This window comes from Rhineura floridana, chromosome 14, assembly GCF_030035675.1.
Source record: "Rhineura floridana isolate rRhiFlo1 chromosome 14, rRhiFlo1.hap2, whole genome shotgun sequence".
In the NCBI taxonomy this organism is placed as follows: domain Eukaryota; kingdom Metazoa; phylum Chordata; class Lepidosauria; order Squamata; family Rhineuridae; genus Rhineura; species Rhineura floridana.
In genome coordinates, this window is record NC_084493.1 from 13,698,323 (window position 1) to 13,716,430 (window position 18,108).

The window sequence follows — 18,108 nt, forward strand, 5'->3', positions numbered from 1 at the left end:
AAGTGCTGGTTTTGACCTACAAAGCCCTATACGACTCAGGTCCAGGTTATTTGGCAGATTGTATCTCCCTACATGAACCTGCCCGGGATTTGAGATCTTCAGGTGAGGCCCTTCTTGTGCTCCCCACACCTTCGCAAGTACATATGATGGGGACATGAGATAGGGCCTTTTCGGTGGCCGCCCCTAGGCTATGGAATTCCCTTCCGAGTGAGGTGCGATTAGCTCCCTTCTTGCAGTCTTTCTGGCGACAAGTAAAGACTGTTTTATTTCAATGGGCATTTGGGACAGAGAACGACTAGGATTAAGTGTACTAGGATTGGTGACTACATTATATGGTCTTATTATTTTAAATCGTCTGCTGTTTTTAACGTATGTTTTATGGTTTTAATTTTTCTCAAAGTTTAATTCTATTTTTAATTGTATACTTTGTATGTTTTAATGGTGTGTTGTTTTTAGTTGTAAGCCGCTCTGAGTCCTATTGGAAAAAGGGCGGGGTAGAAATAAAGTTGTTTATTATTATTATAATAATAATTATTATTATTATTTGTGTAAGTATTTATGCTGCTGCAAAATCTGCAACACTAAGGGCCCATCCATACCAAACCTCCAAATGCATATTTTCCATATTCAGTTGGTGGGCTCAAGATCCATACATGTTCTTTTTGTGCTCGGATTTATTTTTTAAAACCTGGATTTTCACATCCACACACACGGGCGTTGTTTTTGGTCTAATTTGCTTCTGCATTAGTCACACCCCTAAGTCCACCCTTTTATGGTGATTGTTCCAGAATTGTACTTTGCTTTTCCTGCACTTTTCTGGTAGAGTGGAAAACATATACCTGACTTTTTGAACTAATGCACATGCACAGGTGTTTTCAATGAAGTCTATTGACCTTTGCATAATATCGCAAAATAGCTTTTAAGTGGAAATGGGATTCATCAAACATGTTGATTTTACATTTGATTGCAAAAGAGTAGTTTTTTTTTTAAAAAAGCAATGCCATGCAGCTTCAGAAGCCAGGAGGAGGAAGTACCCCGGTTCAGTACTAGAAGCAGGAATGAACTGTAAGAAAGGAAGAGAAGGCACAGACAGAGGGTGGAATCTAATGCCATCCGCCCATAATACAAAAAAGGAAGGAAAGATGACATCACTACAGAGGTTTGAGCAGTTACTAATCGGCACAGAAAAAGTAATTGGTTTATAGCAGGGTAGGGGAAGCACAGATTCAACTAGGAGAAAGTCCAAAATGGCGGGATATGTCATAGGGATGCGGATGAATTAATGGACACATGAGGGGGTTACATCGCAGACTAAAAGGGGGTATGGATGGACCCTAAGCCACGTAGGTTTTCACTTCCAAGACCCACGGTAATCTATGCATCCAAGAGCATTGTGCCAGAAACACAAACCATCCTACTCTCCCCATCTGCCTCTGAGAAGCCAGTCTGCAAGTCCATTTTGCCATGGTGGAATCCAGATAATAATCCAGATAATAACCAGCCCAAGTTCTTCTGAAGAAATGTCAAACCGTTATCTGAATAGTCAGCCCATGTTTCCGAGACCAACAGCCAACTTGTGACATGGGCAGGTCAGAATTCTGATGTCTGTTCATACCTAGGATCCTCAGCTGAAGATCAGCATCAGGTGTAAATGAGACAACTGATTTAGTACATATAAAAACTGAACCTGTATTGAGCTCAGACTGAATTCCATCACATCAAACTGTGTCCGTCAACTGTGACACATCCGAGCAACACATATCTATCTGCTTTGTGATATGAAATTGTGTTACCAGCACCGTAGTGTAGAATCAGTTCAACGCTGAGATGTGTGGATAGCTTTTCTTAGCTATCCTATACTCCAAAATCAATATTTCAATAAAACATTTTCAGTCACCAGCTAACCAAAAAGTAACAAGACAAAAATTTAGCTAAAGTGAAAACTCCAGGAGAGAAAAATGACCTAGAAACCACAAATCACTCTAAAACACTTTGGCATCATATGTACAAAATGTGCAGTCAGTATCATCATGCCTGGATATCACGATGGATCAAAACTGGACCTTTAAAAAATCTAAAGGTTTTGTCAATATAAAAAGGAAATGTTTTCCCCCTCCCAGCTATTCATAATGATTTCATCAGACACGAGCGCACCATGTACACAAACACAGTAATATTATGTCGTGATTACAAATTAAATATTATAAATGTGTTTTTTTTAAATACAACATAAGACCAATCTCAATAAGTGCATAGGACATAATGCAGAATACTGTTACGTACAGTGACAAGGATATTGAACATTATTATTATATTTATACCAAGCAATGCTTTAATATAAAAGAGAGTGTCAACAAAGCTAATCAGATTACTCTTATTTAAGTTGCAACAAAGACTGGCATTTTCCCCTTGGTGGCAAACAATAACAACAACAAAACATAACAGTTTAATTTCTCCAGTCTCATGCGTCGTCCCGTAAAATGTTGAAAAATGCTGAGAAATTTCCCCTCTCTCCACCACCCAATGTAGCAATCAAACAGTGCAATAAAAATATACATTGCATTTATAAAATGTCCTGCATGTGGTTCAAAAATCTTTGGAAGCAAGTTGTGACACACTAGCCTGTACATACTGATGCACTTAAGAGACTGCCAAGTTTTACCAAGAGTCTCTTTTTTTTAATCAAAGAGAGTATTTTTGTTGTTTTCTCAAGGCTGGTCTTCTCATCACATTTCTCTCTCTCTCTCTCTCTCTCTCTCTCTCTCTCTCTCAGATATGGGGTGGCTCAGAAGCAGGTTCCAAGACAGACCCATGAATTGCTGAATGGCTTCTGGCGTCTGGCAGTTTACAGATCCATCTTGGAGCCAGCCTCATTATTCATTTAGACAAGAACTTTGCATGTCTTTTTTAGGACTGGGACCTTGCATTTTTCGAACGTTGTAAAATGAATGGACAGCCCATAGTGGAATAAAACCTTACAATATGTCTTCAAGTAAAACGTCTACTGCAATCAAGAACTCCAGAATCAAATGCTACATTTCCTTAAATCTCGAGTTTAGTTTCTGGCATTCAATAATAAATTATGCAGGAAATACCACATATATTTAATACTGTAAAGTCAACCTTAGGGCAGAGCTACATGTTAAACAAACATGGGGCTGTTCCTGAAAATGGCATCCATGCATCGAATTTCCACCTCCCAGTTCATATATCCTTGGCTGCTATGGGGTAGAGGTGCAGAAAATGCAACATAATGACACAGGTGAAGTCAGGGGACCTGTGGCCCTCCAGATGTTGTTGGACTCCAACTCCCATCAGCCCCACCCAGCATGGCCAATAGCAGGGAAGACAGGAGTTGTAGTCCAGCAGAACCTGGAGGACCACAAGTTTCCCACCCCTGGGAAAAGTGTTGTTATGGCTTATTGGAGAGAGAAAGGGAACACCCAACATGGTAATGCCATTTTCAATGGCAGCTTTGCATTTTTTGTAATGTCTACCCCGTATCTACGTTATGGTCTTAGGCAGGGATGGGGAACCTGTGACCCTCCAGATGTTGTTGGACTCCAACTCCCATCAGCCCCACCCAACATGGCCAATAGTTAGGTATGATGGTAGCTGGAGTCCAACAACATCTGGAAGGCCACAGGTTCCCCATCCCTGATCTCAGGAGTGAAATGACAATGCTCACAACCCTCTACTCAACCAGTGAGTTCAACCCAGCAGTTTTGACTGTATCATCCATTCCCACCCACCCCTCCACATTTAACATGTAAACAAAACATTGGAATAGTGTCTTCAATGTGTCTCATATTGCAAACCATCAAGAGCACCTTTAGCTTAGAATGTCCTCATTTTTATAAGCAAATTTCTACATCTAAGTGTAAAACCCATGCTAGTGTTGTTTTTAAGCGTGCCTCCTTTGCTCAGTGAAAACATAGACAGTGTAAACGGAAGCAGAATCTAGCCCTGTGTTTTCATGGAAGCAAAGCAAGTAAAGAGATAACTTGGTTCTAATACTTTTTTCTTTTTAAATCTGAAATGATGAACAAAATAGAACAGAAGTTGCTACAGAACACTGAGATGTTACTGGGGGCTACCTGTCGACCTGATCAAACTCTTGTGTAAATTTGGATTTTGACTGTGCCGGTTTCTGCTGCGAACAGAAGAAAACATTGTGTTGCAACCTGGGACTTTGCATTTGTGGAGCTGACGGAGATGGACAGTTTTGTAATGGGCCCTGAAAGTTCCTTTGTTACTGTAGCTTTTTTGGCATATGTGACAGGTGATTGGCAAACTGGAAGGTACATTGGAGAAACTCAGATTAGGCCTCTCCATTAGAGGACAGTCCTGGTAGATGTCTTTGTTTGGCATCAAAGATGGACTTTCACAGCTTTCATCACTGTCCTCAAAAGCCCCAGGACCTTCTTCGTTGTCTCCATCAGAATCCCAAGAGGAATGAGCGCTGCTCTCCGACTTGATGCTAGATGTTGTGCTTAAATCCAGAACAGCCCCGTCATTTACTAGGTCATACCGGTAACTCTCAGGACAGGCCTCTCCAATCTTGCTCATTGGGAAAACCAGGCTGCTGGTTCTGTTCATTCCTTTGAAGATGACTGAAGTTTGTTGGCCAACGTGTCCTATCAAAGAGTCATCCGGGCAAACCTCTTTTGCCATGTCCTTCAAGAGGTATGTTGCATTGAAATGGTTCTTGATTTCCAGGGGATCTTTGGTTAAAAGCTTATGGTGAAGGTTTAGGTTGGAGCTATGTCTAGGGAAAGAAGAAAATCACGGATGCTGTTAAAAAATCAAGGCTCAATGTTAACTGGGAAGCAGCTGAACTGTCAAAACCTCTGCATGAATTCTTAGGCTAAGTGCAAATTACCATTTACTCTGGCTTCAGTGCCTTCTCACCCTCTTCTTTGAATCCATGTACACATGACATTACCCAAAATTACCCACAATCCACTTGTTTTTTCTGAACTACTGCATTGTGATGCAGTATCCCCAAAGCCGGCTTCACTCTGATCTTAAAACCGTTTGAGTGGTAAATTCCAGGTGTATACAGTGGATCAGTTTCCTGGGGATGGTCTGATGTCAGCAGGCTGCATGGGTGTATCGCAGAGGAGCATCTCACTTTCCACCCACCTCCTGCTAACCCTCTGCAATTCTACCCATGTCTACTCAGAAATAAGCTCCATTGAATTCAATGGGGCTTACTCCCTGGTAAGTGGGTTAGGTATTCATTTTAAAATAAGGGGAGGGGGGAAGATCCATGCTCATCTCTGGCCATCAGTCTCTGCAAACAAGAAGCAGAAGGGGGTTCCGTCTCACTCACTTTGATTATATAAAATGCCAACACCAGGAGAAGCAAAGCTGGGATCTTCAGGCAGGCACTGTGGAATGCAGGAGCGGCCCTCCCCTGAACACCTCTTTTGCAGCTCACCAGAAAAAAAAGATTGCTGACTTTTAAAATGGTGACGTGCGGGGAAGAGGTGTGGGGGAGGCGTGCGAGTCAGTCAAAGGAGGGGCTGGAAAATGCTAAGAAAGAGTTTAAACTTCTACTCTGTGATGTGTTCTGTTGGGCATCCATGGGTAGGGGAACCAGTGCCTATGGCCAGGGTCTCCCTCTTACCGTGGGCAAAATCACAACTCCCAGAGCAACCTTGCTGCTTATGCTTTCTTGGGGACAGGCAGTTACATCGCTCCCCACTTCCCCAATGAGGATCTTTTCCCAGTCCCGAGGGGGGGCACTAGGCTGAGGCCTCACCCCTCGTCCTGCAGCCTCCCAGCCCCTCAAGGTCTCTGGCAACCCCTTCTCCCTCTCAGGCTGAAGGCCTCCCTCAGCTTCCTTCAGGCTTTCTCTTATATATTTTATTTATTTATTTATTTGATTTGTATCCCTCCCAGGGCAGCAAACAAAAGCACTAAAAACACTTTAAAATATCATAAAAACAGATTTTGAAATACATTAAAACAAAACAAAAAGCTTTCAAGACATCTTTTTTTAAAAAAATGGTTAAAAACATATTAAAAAGCAATTCCAACACACACGCAGACTGGGATAAGGTCTCTACTTAAAAGGCTTGTTGAAAGAGGAAGGTAGGCTTCTGAAGGCTTCCTACCCCAGCTGTTCCTCCTTTGGCTTGTCTCCCAGCCCTTCTTCCTCAGCCAATTCAGTTGTCCTCAAACCTGATTCTGAATCCACATACGGCCGAAGCGAAGAGGGCAGTAGGACAGTCCCTGGTGGTCCTTCACATGTTCACTTAGACTTTTCCACTTTTACTTGGGAGTAAATCCCATTGCATCTGGAAGATGTATAGGATCATGGCTCCAGATGACACCAACAGGAAGATGATTTCCAGGGTGTGTGTGTGGATTTGGAGGGATGGAACCTTCACCAATAGAAGTTGGGGTGTGTGGAGGGTACGGATGTGCTGGAATTCCACCCAATTTGGATTTGGTACTGAATTTCCCATTAATTTGCTTATTCACTATAGTTGCAGATCAGATTTTTATCTGGTGATTTTCCACGGCAATTTTCGGAAATGGATTTTTTAAAATCCCATGTCTAAAATATTGATATTAATATTGATATTTTTATCAAAAGTTCCTTCCATTTATTGACATTTCCTTTCAAAATATCAACAATTTATTTTAAAATATTGATATTAATATCAATCATTTTTTGCGAAGGAAAAGAAAAGATCGATAAAAGCAGCGGCTTGCTGACAAAGAACGGACTCAAGTCAATACCAGCCTGTTAGGTCGGTGGGATGCTTTCAAACTGGCACCAGCCAAAGGATCCCATCTAGGGTTGCCAGATTCATGGCCTGAGACTGAACCTGTATCTTTAGGAGAAGAGAAAGTCAGCCAAGTGCAGGTGTTCTTGCAACTCTGTAATGGGAAAAACCACAAGGTGGAATTCTCCCTTTCCCCTGCACAACTTTTAAAGATACAGAAGACCTCTTGGAGGCTGGGCCTGGCAACCAAGAGGTCCTCTTTATCTGTAAAAGTTGTGCAGGAGGAAGGGAGAATTCTACCTTGTGGTTTTTCCCATTACAGGGTTGCAAGAACACCTGCACTTGGCTGACTTTCTCTTCTCCTAAAGATACAGGATCGGTCTCAGGCCATGAACCTGGCAACCCTAATCCCATCCCTAGTGGAAGGGAGGTAAAGCTGGCAGAGTGGAAACAAATCAGATTGTAGTGATGTGTACCGGGATTTGCAAAATCAAGCTGAAATGTACTGAGAAAAAAACAGCCTCCCTGTGTTTTAAGCCTGCAATGTGCACATACTCTTAATGTTGGGGCTGTCTGCACTATACATTTAAAGCATCATCATACTGCTTTCAACAGTTATGGCTTCCCTCAAAGAATTCTGGAAGCTGCAGTTGTTCAAGGTGCTGAGCGTTCCCCTCACACAGCCACAGTTCCCAGAGTTACCTAGGAACAGGAACTGATTGTTAATCCACTCTTGAAGCACATTTGGCCACGCTATATACTGCTAGTAGAGGAGGGGAAAAGTGGAGATGTTGGCCAGCAAGAATCAGCTAGATTTGGGCCCAGCAGCTTCTGACCAGGAGCAGTCTATCCAAGAGGAATTTCAGACCTTAAACGGTCTACCACCATTCTTACGCATCACTAGCCAATTCCCAGCTGGCAATGGGAAAGAACTGGAACCTGCTCAGGGCCCAGAAATAACGAGCTATGGTACTGGGAGGATTCAAGGAGGGATGGAGACTTGTGGCCCTCCAGGTGGCATCCTTCCTAGCCAGAGTTTGCTACCAGCCCAGAGGGAGAAAAGGAAAGTGGGAGGGGACAACGGGGAGGGGGGAGATAGGCAAAACAGATGGAGCGACGGACGGACGGAGGCGAGGAAAGAAGCTCCCTGTAAACAATCATTTCAGACGTCCAGCAAGTGTGATCTTCCCTCCCATGGGCTGCAGAGAGACAGAGAGAGATGGGCTAGCCTTTGGTTCTGGCCCTGCCTACCACTGCCTTTGACACCCCCTCCCAAAAAAACACCTGGTGTTATGTGGCCCCTGACATCATGTAGTTTTGGTTCTTAAAGGTAGCAGTCTTACAGGTTGAAGAATAGTGTATTAATGGAATAACTGTTTGATGAGCAGATCTGTCTGTCTGCTTGGCTTTTTGTGACAATGCCAGTACCTCTTTTTTTGCTGACAGCACTTTTATCAAGACATGAGTACCGGCACCTCTTTTTTTAAAAAACAAACAAACAAAAAGTACATATATATTTGGTCCTGCACATTTTGCTTTCAAACTTTAAGAACAGATGTGAAAAAACAAAGTAAATGTAAGCCCTCGTTACCCTGTGGGTGAAAGAAAAATGCCTCTCTTTAAGAAACCCAGAAATAAAATCCTTTTCAATGGCTATGGCCTACCAGCAATGAGATTTTTAGGGCTTCATTTAATGCCTTCTTGTCTAAGGGGAAAAGCAAGGTTTGGTTCAATGGATTTTCATTACAGCAGTGCTCCGATAAGGTATGGGACATGCTTGAGAAGCACACATAGGGCAGAAAATCATCACAGTGACATTCTTCAAAACATATTTGCATTTCAAATTAGGCGCCATTGTATGATTTTTGTAAATAAATGGAAAAAAGAATGACTTTGTTCACATTTTCTTACCTGTCTCGACTTTTGCGAGAAGGAAAAGCAGCAGTACAACCCTCCACCGTGCAAATATGCATTTCTTTTAGGTGTATGTTCTTAAAATGCATTTTTACACTGTAAGGGTTTTTAAAGGTCTTCTTGCAGATGTCGCAGTGGAAGCGGCCGTCTTCCTTCTGAAGCCCTAGTGGTGCATGTTGACCAACATGATCTGTATCTTTAAAAGCTTCCAAACCAGGAATGGCCACACCCCTATTGTGCAGCATGTTGAAATCCCCTCTACTCAGCATGTGGTGTTGCAACAAAGTGCAGTCATTCATAGGAATCCTGTAATTCAACTGCCCTTTAAGATAGTCATGAGGTTCAGGCACTGGTTTGATGGCATCACTGCGTTGGTTTGGAACTTTATAGGCATTTTTGCAAGAAGCTATTTTAAATTTGCCTGGTGCTGGCTTATCCGTTTGCTCAAGACGATGCAATTTATCCACTTCGGCGCACGTGTCATTTGGCTCAATAGATTTTAAATATTTTGGCCCTCCAACCTCAGAAATTGATTTTCTTGATGTGCCTGACTGGGACTTCATTTCCATTGGGTGGTTTGTGTTTTTTTCTATCCTAGAATCACCCCTCTCAACATGCTCTTCACTTACTGGCTGCGGAGGCATGTCATCATCTGAGCTGGCAGCTTCATGAGTCGCCTCAGTTGTTTCAGCAGCTTCCTTCTCTATTTTGATGGGCATGCTAGACTTGCGGGATTTCTTCTTGGGTAGCGCATCATAGGGTGATTCATTAGAGACCAGCGGTTCAGGGATCGCCGAGGAGACCAGAGGCAGAGAAGGAAGCGTGCCAGGGGTGTTTGCAAGTTCGGCTGGTGTGACCTGACTGCGGTAGAATGGAAGTACTGGTTGCACGGTCTTCAAGTTTGGAAAGAGAATGCCGTTTTGTCCAGTACTGTGAAAACTTGGCTGCAACTTTGAATCGGTACAAGAGCTTCCATAGCTAGAAATGGATCTGCTCTCCAGAGGTAAAATAGCAAAGTCTGTCCTTTTGTTCTCTTCCAGTCCGGCGAGGGTCAACCCATTCCTCAGATCTTTGTCTCGATTGTTTCTGTTCATTGGCATGTGGAGTCTTGGGTTGGGATTAGCACTGTGACGATTTCGGCTCCGCAGGGAGCTAAAGACCATGTTGCAGCCTTCAATTGTACATTTATGTTTGATTTTCAGGTGGACAGCATTGTAGTGGATCTTCAGAGTTCCTTTGTCATAAAAGGTCTTTTCACATGCGGTACAAAAAACACGTCCTTTCCGCATGCCGCTGCCATTTTTGTCGGCAGGTTTCATTTTACTTTCTGGGGATAGCTGGCCCATATCCAGCTTTGCGAGGGTATTTGGGGAATTCAGATCATTGGCAGAAGCGTCCTCCTCTGGTTTCAAAGTGATCTCCAGGCTGGTCATGGCTGCCTCCTTTTGAGCTTGAAATGAAGAGTCGGACATTAGGAAACGGTTTTCAGAAAACTGCCTAGGAACGTCTTGCTTTAGTTCATTGCTGCAGTCCTGACCTTGCTCCATCAAAAGCCGCTCAGGAGGTGAGCCTATGAGGGGTGGAGCCACAGGACTGAAAAACTGAAAGGGCAGCATAAAGGCCATATTGTTGATGACGTTCTCAAAGTGGTGGATGTTAACAGGGTTCATTTTGTTCAGGGAAGCAGGAAGGTTTGCACTCCTCTGATTACAGCTTTCGATGAACGCCCTAATATCCATATTGGCTGCTGTTGTGGGGATAGCGATGGACTGCCCCTCTTTTTCCTGGATGGCCATTAGCTCCACAATGGACTTTGTCTCGCCAAAGCGCAGGAACTGCTGCAAAGTAGCCAGTTCTTCTTCACCGGTCATGATGCTCCAGTGATCCAGAACCTTTCCTGAAGCATCCTCAAAAAAGACAAAAGACAACAGCAATGACATACTTTGAAGAGGAACACAATGACATCAAATTCATATGGACTCTTTAGCACAGGGGTAGCAAATGTGGCACTCCTTCCCCAGATATTTGTTGGATTACAACCCCCATAATCCGAGGCCATTGGCCGTGCTGGCTGGGGCTGATGGGAGTTTTAGTTCAGCAACATTGGAAGTGGGTGTGCGCAATGACAATCACAGAGGGAGCTAACTAGAGGAACCACGTCTGCCTTGTCTCTTGCTTCAGTGGGAGGTGGAAAGGAAGGGCTGTAGCTCAGTGGTAGAGCATTTGCCTTGCATGCAAAAGGTCCCAGGTTCAATCCCTGGCATTTCCAGAAAGGGCTGAGATTCCTGTCGGAAACCCTTTGCCAGTTCTCTCAGTTTCTCATTTTCCCAATCTTAAATGTAGTTCTCCACATTTCTGCACCAATCTGCATTTTAAAAAAATCCTGAAAGTTCTCCAGCATTTTAGCATGAATTTCCCCTGATAAACATATTTTTTTTGTATGCGGTTTTGACTAATCTACACATCTTTGCCAGCAGTTTCTCCTAATCTCATGCGTTTTTGTATGTTATTGTCATGAATATATTGATTTTTATGCAAACCTTCCCCTAATATATGCATTTTTGTTTTTGAAACACTGGCTGGTTGGAGAACTGCATTGCAAAGGTCAAATAAGTGTGCATTTCAAAGGATGGCTGTGTTTCAGTTCTCATATCATTTTGGAAAGTGCAAACTTGATAGATTCTGCTTGAAATGTGAACTGAATCAAATTTCTCCCATACCTCCTACTATGATCCAAACCTAAATTGGGACTTCTGTGCATGCAAGCTGCATAGCAAAGAAATCTCCAATTTGCTTTGATCCAGATCAGGTCCATAGCAGAGGGCAAAGCCCGCCCCATGCCCTAAACTAGGATACCAAGTCAGATTCACCCCCGAGCACCCTACACTGGCAATTTTTGAATAAAGCTTGCCCTCATTTTTGAAGAAAATTTCATGCATCTCTCATGCCTCTGGTTCACACTGCCCAATACCTCATATACACAGGAACAGGATTGTATAGGGAAAATATGTTGTGAACCAGTAGGCTATACCCAGGGCAGGCCAGCAGCTGTCTCTTGTCAAGCCGTGGCTGTACAGTTGTGTACTCACTTAAGAATCAAAGAAAGTCATTTGCAGTGTGCAATGGCGGCTGGTGGCTTCATGTCAGTGGGGCAGTGGAATCTACTTCTGGTTTTAGTCTGAATTTCAAGGAGTCGTCCAAGGTGCTCTCAACTCCTTGCAAGTTGAGACTAAAACATGGAGTGGATTCTACTGCCCCACTGACATGGAACCGCCAGCTGCCACTGCCTCTGAGTATGGCCCTTCCCTCAAAGTGACCTACTGATGGCAGATACCTTGTAGGGGTGAGATCAGTATGGGGTCTGGAACCCAGCCTGCATCAGGGGAGGGTGCCTCAGCTCAGGAGCTCCCACTTGGCAATCATTAATACAGTCAGTTTTCTTAGAGGCCAGGCTGCTCTAGCCAAATCCACACAATTTGCTACAGCTGAGGACAGATTGTTGGCAATTTCGTGATATATTAATTCTTGGATTTCAATCCAGGATTCCAATCACCCCAACATTTGTTCTTTCTAACACAGCATAAATGATTAGAAAGTATTTTGCAATTGCCCCAGAAAAATTATGAGATGCGCCGGTGAAACAACATGTGCCAACAAGGCAAAGAGAGATGGAGCAATCAGAAGGAGACTTAGCTCCACATTTAAGTCAAGTATTCTTTTGCTGCAAGTTTAATAATCTTCCAAGCTACTAAGATCAGAGAACAAATGAACCTGTATCGATTCTTTGCCAGTGTTCACAGAGCTCAGCCGTAATTACACTAGAGTGTTGCAAGTTCTTTCAAACTCCAGCCATACCTAACTTTTCCCAATAACTATAATAAATATTTTATCACAGAACATGTATTTGATGGCCTACAGAGAGTTTTCACTGGGCGCACAAGACTTTTCTAAGATGATGAAGAATGTATCATCATCAATTTTTCATGCAAAAGAGGTTCAAGGTAATTGAGCCCATATTTTTAATCCTAACACTAAAAAGCAAGATTATCAAGTGCCATTAAATATTTATTTGTGTCATAACATAAATCATAATGCTACTTTACATTAAAACAAGAATGCCAGCTGAGGAGGGGAGGATCTGTGTAAACATAAAGAGCTAACTTCTGCCCTGGTGTAATGGCAGTGATGAGGCTGGAAAAGTTAAAAATGGCATCGCTGAAACAGATAAAGATATTCTGAGTATCTATATTATATCTGTGATAGTTCAGCTTCTGATACAGTTGGGTGAGCTGCTGTGGTGCCAGCAGAATGTTCACAAACATTCCTACTTCTCAGGAAGCAAAGCTGTCAGAATGTTTTTATTAAAGATTCTCTCTACTTCTACAAACTTTGGGGTTCCCACAAACATGCTGGTTAACTGGTTTCTCAGTTTCAGCTCCTCTTGTTGCTCACCCCCTCTTGGAGTGAGTGAGGGACTAGGAGCTTACCTGTAAGACATATCCACGTATATAGTCTTGAAGAGTCCAGTCCAGAGCATGGAGGATGTGAATGACTTCTTCTTCCTTCAGGACGCTGAAAAGCCGATCTAAAAGAATTTTGAGACGGACAGGAACTGCTTGAGTTCCATATAGCATGAGGCTGCTTATATCAAAGACCACATTAGATTGGACTATTTCCACTTGGCTTGTTGGGTATAAATTCGGGATCCTTAGCTTACTTAAAGCTGAAAAGCAAAAGCAAAAACAAAATGTGAGTGACAACTTATACATAAAAATTAGACAAAAAATAAAGCCATTAAGGTAGTAGGAAATGTTGTTGGTCATATCGTAAGCTAAGGAATACGTACTGTTGAACAGACAGCATCATGAACTGCTGTTCTAACAGTGCTGTTCTCTCCCGATAGTCTGTAAAACTGGGGTTATCACAGTGTGCACACAGACAATTACTACAAGGCATTTTAAAATAAGAGTTGTGTGTCCAAATGAACACTAGGTCCTAGCATTTGAACACCCAGTGACCACAAATGGACACATAAAATTTAATCAATGAACCAAGAACACAAATTCAGATTGGAAGCCACTGAAATGCTGACTAGAGGTATGAAATTATATACCGTGTGTGTGTGTGTGTGTGTGTGTATGTGTCCAGCTTCAACTGCAAAGCCTTGCTTTTCTAAATATATGTTGGGGTGGGGAAGCATTGCTCTTTTACTACAAAATATAAGAATGAAATACTTCCTTTTCAGACCTGTCTAATCCCAGAACAATCCTTCTGTTTTTAATTGTGTGCCCTGTAGTTTTTTTAAATGCCTTCTTTATGTTACTGCAAAACAAAAATAAAAATAATCCCCAATTTTGGGAGAGCCTATATAAAAATGCTGCCTGCACTTTTGGATTGTCTTTGGGGTGTCACTATGGTCATGAGCTCTTGTGCTTCAATATTGACCACTATACCACTGGCCGTATTCCCCCTAGAAGGTTGCAAACACTGATTTGTGTTTGCTTGCAACATGTAGTTTAGCCTAGGGGGAGTCAACATGGTACCCTCCAGATCCTATTGGACTCCCACTTCCCGCCAGCTCCAGCCAGCATGGCCAATGGTCAGGGAAGATGGGAGCTGCAGTACAGTAACATCTGGAGGAGACCACATTGGCTAGCCTTAGTTTATCCCACCCCTATTCTGAACATCTGGAATTATGAAATGTTTTGTAACGTGAACTGCTGCTAGCAACTGTGCATTGAAGAAGACTTGGGTTGCGCTGAAAAAGAAATGTTTCATTTCTCTGAAGCTGAGCTGAGTGTGAATCTATCAACAATTATCAGCAATGTCTGAGTTTTATTATTAGTGACGTTGTGATCTCTCTGTTAATAAACTGAAAACTGTATTACGACATTGATATATTGGCTGTGGGGCTTGTGGTTACTTGGTCAGGCAAGCATTTTATAGATATGAATATATACTTTGTGCTTTATTACCATGTGCTACCCATCCATGCCGACACTGGTCACATTGTCGCTGGTTTATTTTTCCAGGTTTAAAACATTGACAGCTACAGCTTACTAGAGTGCACCGGATAGCCTGAAAGATCAACAAACAAATTAAAAAGTTAAGAGGTTAGTAACACGTTCAACATACTAGAGAGAAAGGGGGCAGGGAACTTGAACGTGTGCACAAATAATGCTGAAAAAATGAAGAATGATTAATTATACATAATACATAATAGTTGCAACCCTACTGAAGTTAAATTGTGATTTGCATCTGGTTGTCACTGAAGGTGTCAACCTGTATCTGGGCTGTATTACTTCAGACTGTAGGTAAGAATGGATAAATCTGTTGCTTTTTTGGTTCTCTCCATTATTCCGGATGTAAATTCCATTCTGTGCATTTGTGCAGCAATTTGCAAATTGGTCCTAGAAAACAGGTAGTGCTTCACCCTCTTCTTTTATAATTCAGCCTTGACTACAACTAGGGATGGGCAAATCGGTCAATATCAGTTTTGCTCTGTTTCTCATGTTTTCAGTCCTACGTTCAGTTCCCCATATTTCCATGTCACCCCACAATTTTTTAAAAAAAGTTTTCATGAAAGCTAAGTCAGCAATTTAGTGCAAATTTCTCCTAATGTCCTCGTCAAGCCCATTGGAATCAGACTCAGATCCTCTGGTATATTTTTCTCCAGTATGTTTAAATGAGAAATGCCAGTTTAGAGTGCTGCATGGATAAATTTACAGGTCATGCAAGATTCTGCATCTCTACACAGCATACGTAGGCGTGACTATTCAAACCTAAGACATTATTGCAACAATTACACACACCCCTCTTACAATTCTTAAGGAGGTTCTGGTGGGCTCTTTCCACTTGCATGAGGAAGGCGTCACCAAACAGGGGTGTGTGTGCAAGTGAGCGTTCCTCCTAGATGGGAAAGTAGGGACCAGATGAGCCTGCTGTCGCAGTTGTCTGCGTGTCTGGGGTGACAGTGGTGGCAGCACATCAAGATCCTCCTCCTCTAGAGGAAGTGTGCATGGCGGCAATTTGGGAGAAGAGGGGGGTGGAAGGGAGGAGAACGGGTTGGCTCCTGATCAGCCAGCATTCCTTCTGTTGTAATTGGAGCTAAGGGGGAGGACCTGTCACCATCAAAAGTGCTGAAGCCTTCTGCTTCAGCACCTCCTTGTTGACAGCCACTAGGACCTTCCCCTGGGTCCCATTCTGTGCTTTGTTCTTCATCATCACTCCAGGAATGTTCCACGGGCTCATGACACCTAATAAACACGTTTTTGACAAATGTACACATTTTTGCAGGTATTTTCCCCTAATATAATGCATTTTGATGTTATTTTTCACTAACATATGCATCTATGTGGACACTTAATCCTTCCCTATAGAAAGCCAGCACATCAGAGAGAACTATTCTCTTAGCTCAGCCTTCTCTCTGATATTTAGGGTCAAACTACAAAATATGCTAAATGGTCTCTTTACATCTCTCTCTCTTAATCTAATAGCTGCTGCAGGGATGGGGCGGGGACTTAGATCAGTACAGCTGCATGAGGCTTAACCCTTTCCCTCTGCATCTCTTTCTTGCTGAAAATGCCTCCCCCTCCCCAAAAGACGCCATTTGTCCCCCAGCTTTGGGGGAGCATTTTCAACAGGAAAGTAGAACCATCCTGCGCCGGCATCTTTGATGTGGATCAGTTCCTCCCTGCAACGGCTGCTAGGCTGCTGTTTTTAAAAGAGAGAGAGTGAGGAGGAGAATCCCAGGCATGAAATTCAAAATATGTGTTTAGCGTCATACCTAGTTTGACCCACATTTTCTACGTGAGGGATTCATTTTATACGGAGGAGCATTCAGTCATTGGGAGTGCCCACCTGCAGCCCAGGGGTGCGAGAGCAATTCAATTCAGTTCACATTTAAAGGCACACTTTCCAAAACAAGATGTGAACTGAAACACAGATCTCCTTTGAAATTCTCACTTCTCTCTAGCCAGTTGTCATCTTGGTGCCCTCCAGATACTTCAGACTGCAACTCCCATTAGGCCCAAGCAGTGCTGGCTGGGGCTGATGGGAGTTGTAGTCCAAAACATTTGGAGGGCGTCAGATTGGCAAAGGCTGATCTAGCACACTGTTTGCCAAACTTCTGATCATAGAAGCACCTTTCCCCCCAAATTTAAACCAGATTTAAACCAGAAGCACACTGTGCTGCTCTTATAGCCCAAAGGGCAGGTTTAGCATTGACATCCAGCCCCCTTGGGTAGCTGCTAAGGCCCCAGCATCCCCATCAGGGCTCACTGATCCCCCACTGGGTGGCTCGGTATAGGAAGCCCCATGTGAAATTTCCCACAGTGCCTTTGGGTACCTAGTGTAGAGTCGCTCTGGAGCATTATGGGAAATTTGAAACAATGGCTTCTGGCAACTCGTGCTATGGTCACCAGTTAAGCCAACAACTGGAGACAGACTCTGATGTGAAAGTGGGTTTACCAAATGATGATTTACCAAGAACCGCATCAATCCTGGCCCTGCCAAAAGGCTTACAACACCCTCCTTCATAGGAGTTCAGAGTAGCAATTCATACAGAGATGCAATGGGCACCCTCTTATGGGGAAAGATAATTCTGTTCCATCTCTGCATCAGAAAAGGTCGTTGGATCCAATAAAGAAATGCGGCAGAGATTACCTACATCCAGTGGAGGCTGATTATGAAGCCTCACAGGTCCCCCAGCCCTGCACAGCTCATTTTGTAAGGGCTGTCACTTGAGGCAAGAAATCCAGGTCAACCAGTTGTATGAGTTTTAATTGATTAAATCTGCATAAGTTTGCATATGTGAAAAACAACATATCTAAAGGAGGGGAAACCCATACTTTATTTTAGATTACTTAGGGCCTCTCCAGACTGATGTTTTATCATTGCTGTATTCTGCAACATGTTGCTGACACAATAATTGTGCGTTAACTGGTGGATTTATTCTGCTTACATTTGCTCTGCAATGCTTCCCCGATGCTACTGCATTATTGCCATCCGGAGAGGCTATAGCTCAACAAAAGGACAAAACTACACCAGAAATTTTGCGATAGAAAAAGCTACATGATTTCAGCAAGAAGTTACGGGTTATGCACTGACTAGAGATGATGCAGTGTGACAGCTCCCAAACTTTCGCAGGCGCAAGCCGCATTGGAAGCAGGATTGCGTGGGACCACCCCAATCGCATCATGAGCACAAACCATCATGAACACACAATAAAAAGGATGTCTGGAGGGGCCCATTGTCACGACAGACATTCTCCTACAAGACGTACACTCTGCCATCACTCACAACAGCGGTCTGGCATCTACAGCAAGCAACTGACAATGTGACGATTCTGAGTAAGTTACACTCTCAAACACTCACACACAGAGACAAATACAGCCCGCACATCTTCTCTATGGACTCCCTGTAGGCATCTAGGAACACAGGAAGCTGCCTTATA

The 18,108-nt window shown here is 43.1% G+C and overlaps 1 protein-coding gene and 1 non-coding gene across 3 annotated transcripts in view; one reads left to right on the forward strand and one right to left on the reverse strand.

Moving 5' to 3' along the window:
- Positions 1-1,002: 1,002 nt before the first annotated feature.
- Positions 1,003-18,108, reverse strand: part of BNC1 (basonuclin zinc finger protein 1) — a 119,643-nt gene continuing 102,537 nt past the window's right edge. The window contains exons 2-5 of one of the 2 annotated variants that reach the window (XM_061595425.1): positions 14,630-14,732; positions 13,142-13,377; positions 8,652-10,561; positions 1,003-4,768 (exon numbers count right to left, since the gene is read on the reverse strand). In XM_061595425.1, coding sequence (XP_061451409.1) covers positions 4,084-4,768; positions 8,652-10,561; positions 13,142-13,377; positions 14,630-14,732 — 2,934 coding nt within the window. In that variant the 3' untranslated portion in view covers positions 1,003-4,083. The remainder of the gene's footprint in view (positions 4,769-8,651; positions 10,562-13,141; positions 13,378-14,629; positions 14,733-18,108) is intronic. The other variant, XM_061595424.1, reaches the window with a different exon arrangement.
- TRNAA-UGC (transfer RNA alanine (anticodon UGC)) lies at positions 10,849-10,923 on the forward strand. Its single transcript has one exon. It is a non-coding gene; the product is annotated as a tRNA-Ala (tRNA).